The 2,689-nt window shown below is 37.7% G+C and overlaps 1 protein-coding gene across 1 annotated transcript; it reads left to right on the top strand.

The window, feature by feature from the left end:
• Positions 1–534: 534 nt before the first annotated feature.
• LOC119429757 (somatostatin receptor type 5-like) lies at positions 535–1,034 on the top strand (the record flags this gene model as incomplete). The annotated part of the gene is made up of 2 exons (XM_037697322.1): positions 535–675; positions 762–1,034. Coding segments are annotated over 2 exons (414 nt in total), but the record flags the coding sequence as incomplete, so codon positions are not given.
• Between the last annotated feature and the right edge of the window lie 1,655 nt (positions 1,035–2,689).

Raw genomic sequence — 2,689 nt, 5'->3', positions numbered from 1 at the left:
CAAGTCCTTAAGTTCATGATTGTCTGTGATTTCTACCATTTGATTAACAAAATAACAAGATCCACTTGCTATGTTTAAATTATATTGAGGAGGAGGAGAGAGAGTCCATCAGACCTCGGACTTTTCTTGGAAAAATAGCAAAAAGTAAAAATCTGTTTTTAATCATTTGTTGTCTGGTTCAGAACCAGTTCCTCTTGTTTCATCGATGACATTAATTCCATTAGAAGATGATGGGAAACTTGATCAACCTTTGATGTTTGACACAATCTGTTGGTTTGTGAGAAGAGCAGAGTGCAGGGGAGCAGTTTGACTCTGTTGAATTTGTGTCTTTAAATCCCCCAGAACCATAAAACTATGAGTAACTAACAGCTAAAATGATGCCATCTGATGAAAACGCTAACTTCAGCAATATACAGTACCTGTAGTATCCCATCTTCTAACTTAGAAAATAAAAATTAGACAGTGTTTAGCCGATTGTGATGCAATCTAAATGTTTCTGTTCTGATTCCCTAAATATAAAATATTGTGCTTTAGGACACGTTTAACTCCTGCAACATGATCTGGCCTGAGCCGAAGGACGTGTGGTCGACAGCCTTCATCATTTATACGGCCACAGTCGGTTTCTTTGGACCCCTGCTCATCATCTGCCTCTGTTACCTCCTCATCGTTGTTAAGGTATTTGTCTGAGAATAAAATCCTGAAGTCTCCACATTGTTCCCATCTGTTCGATCATCAGAGTTAAAACGTCCGTCCTGTTGCAGGTGAAGTCCTCTGGGGCTCGGGTGGGCTTCACTAAACGCCGGCGCTCAGAGCGTAAGGTGACTCGGATGGTGGTGGTGATTGTGGTGGTGTTTGTGCTCTGCTGGCTGCCGTTCTTCATCATCAACATGGTCAACCTGGTGGTCATCATCCCAGAGTCCAGTGCCACTGCTGGGATCTACTTCTTCGCTGTCATCCTGTCTTACGCCAACTCCTGTGCAAACCCGCTGCTCTACGGCTTTCTGTCGGACAACTTCAAGCAGAGCTTCAAAAAGGTTGGTGTTATACTGATATATATTTCAGTTAAACACTGTTTCATTAAAGTATACATTGTGAATGACTTTCAGCTACTACCACTTTGAATTTTAGTTCATATCTGCAAAATATCCTGAGTTGTAGCTATTTTTGTGATGGCTATTGTGGTTTAGCTGTGGTGCTCATCTTATATTGGAATGATTTCAAAAGTTAATTAATTGTAGATGTTTATTCAATGATTGATTTCTGAAAGTTTCATAAGAATCTTTCCTGTGGTTTATGAAATATTTTGCTAACAGACACAAGGTTTACTCCAAAAGTTTAAGGCAAAGATCTGACACTATAAGTAGGGCTATAGATGTGTTGTGAATGACTCTCAGTTACTACCACACCACATTTTAGGGCCATATCTGTAAAGTTGACTGAGTTACAGACATATTTGTGTTGTTTAAGGTCTACTGGCTCGGGTAGCCATCTTGAAATGAGTTGGCTCCAAAAGTTAATCACTTGTTTGAGCACATCCCTGAATTATTTCCTGCACGTTTCATTAAAATCCATCCAGTGGTTGATGAGGTATTTTGCTAACAGACAGAAAGTTGACTCCAAACAGTTAAAAGCAACATTTTAAACAAAGATTGTGTAAAATCTATTAACACTCAGAATATGTGTTGACGATCAGCCTCAGCTACTACCGCATTAAACTTTAGGTCAACGTGTGTGAAATTGGCTGAGAAATTACAGGTTTTGTGTTTTTAAGGTGTTTTGGTTGTGGTGGCCATCTTAAACCAACATGAGTTCACCCACCTGGGTGGTGAGTGTTAATAATACCAGAGAAAATGCATTTCCTGCAAAAATGCAGTGTGAATTCTTATTGCAGAAGAACTTGCTGAAAAACAGCTGAAATTGGAAAAAAAAATGCTGAAATGTAGCTGAAATAAAGAACAAGCCTAAAGTAGCAGAAGAGAGCAGAAAGAACACATATTTGCTGAATTAGGTTTAAATAAGCAGAAATGAGCAGAACAATTGGGAAATTAACTAAAAAAGTTGAAATTAGCAAAAATAGCTGAAAAGGCAGAAAGAAGCTTAATGAAACGGAAAGAGCTGAAATTAGTTAAAAAGGGTGGAATTAGCTGAAAAAGCAAAAATTTGCATGAGACAGATAAATAGAAGCTGAAATAACAGAGACTAGCCGAAAAAAGCTGAAACAAGCATAACAAGCTGAAAGCATAAAGAAGTGAATTAGACTGAACGTAACAGAAATTAGTTAATTGCACAAAAAAAATTCTGAAAACAGCTGAAATGAGTTAAAAAATGATAAATTAGCTGAAAAGGTAGAACAAGCTTAAATTAGCAGAAAAACACATTTGCCCAATTAGGCTGAAAGAATCAGAACTGAGCACAAACATAATCAGAGTCAGAGATTCTTTATTGTCATTCGCACCTCATGTGGTACATGTGGTGGAGCGAAATTATGTACACGGGGTCCCAGTTACATCCAACAATAAAATGTAAAAGAAAAACAGTAATAACATCCAAGATATGAACTAAGAACAACATCAACTAAATATACACTAAGCACTCATAACATAAAAACATTGAACATCAGCACAAACATGAACATGAGTCTGTGTGAGCAGATGAGCACGCATGAACACATCAACATTGAAACAGATCA

Source organism: Nematolebias whitei, unplaced genomic scaffold (assembly GCF_014905685.2).
Source record: "Nematolebias whitei isolate Nwh7 unplaced genomic scaffold, NemWhi1 Nwh_scaf_6914, whole genome shotgun sequence".
Taxonomy (NCBI): Eukaryota; Metazoa; Chordata; class Actinopteri; order Cyprinodontiformes; family Rivulidae; genus Nematolebias; species Nematolebias whitei.
Note: the sequence above shows the minus strand (reverse complement) of the source record. Positions and strands in the feature narration are given on the sequence as shown.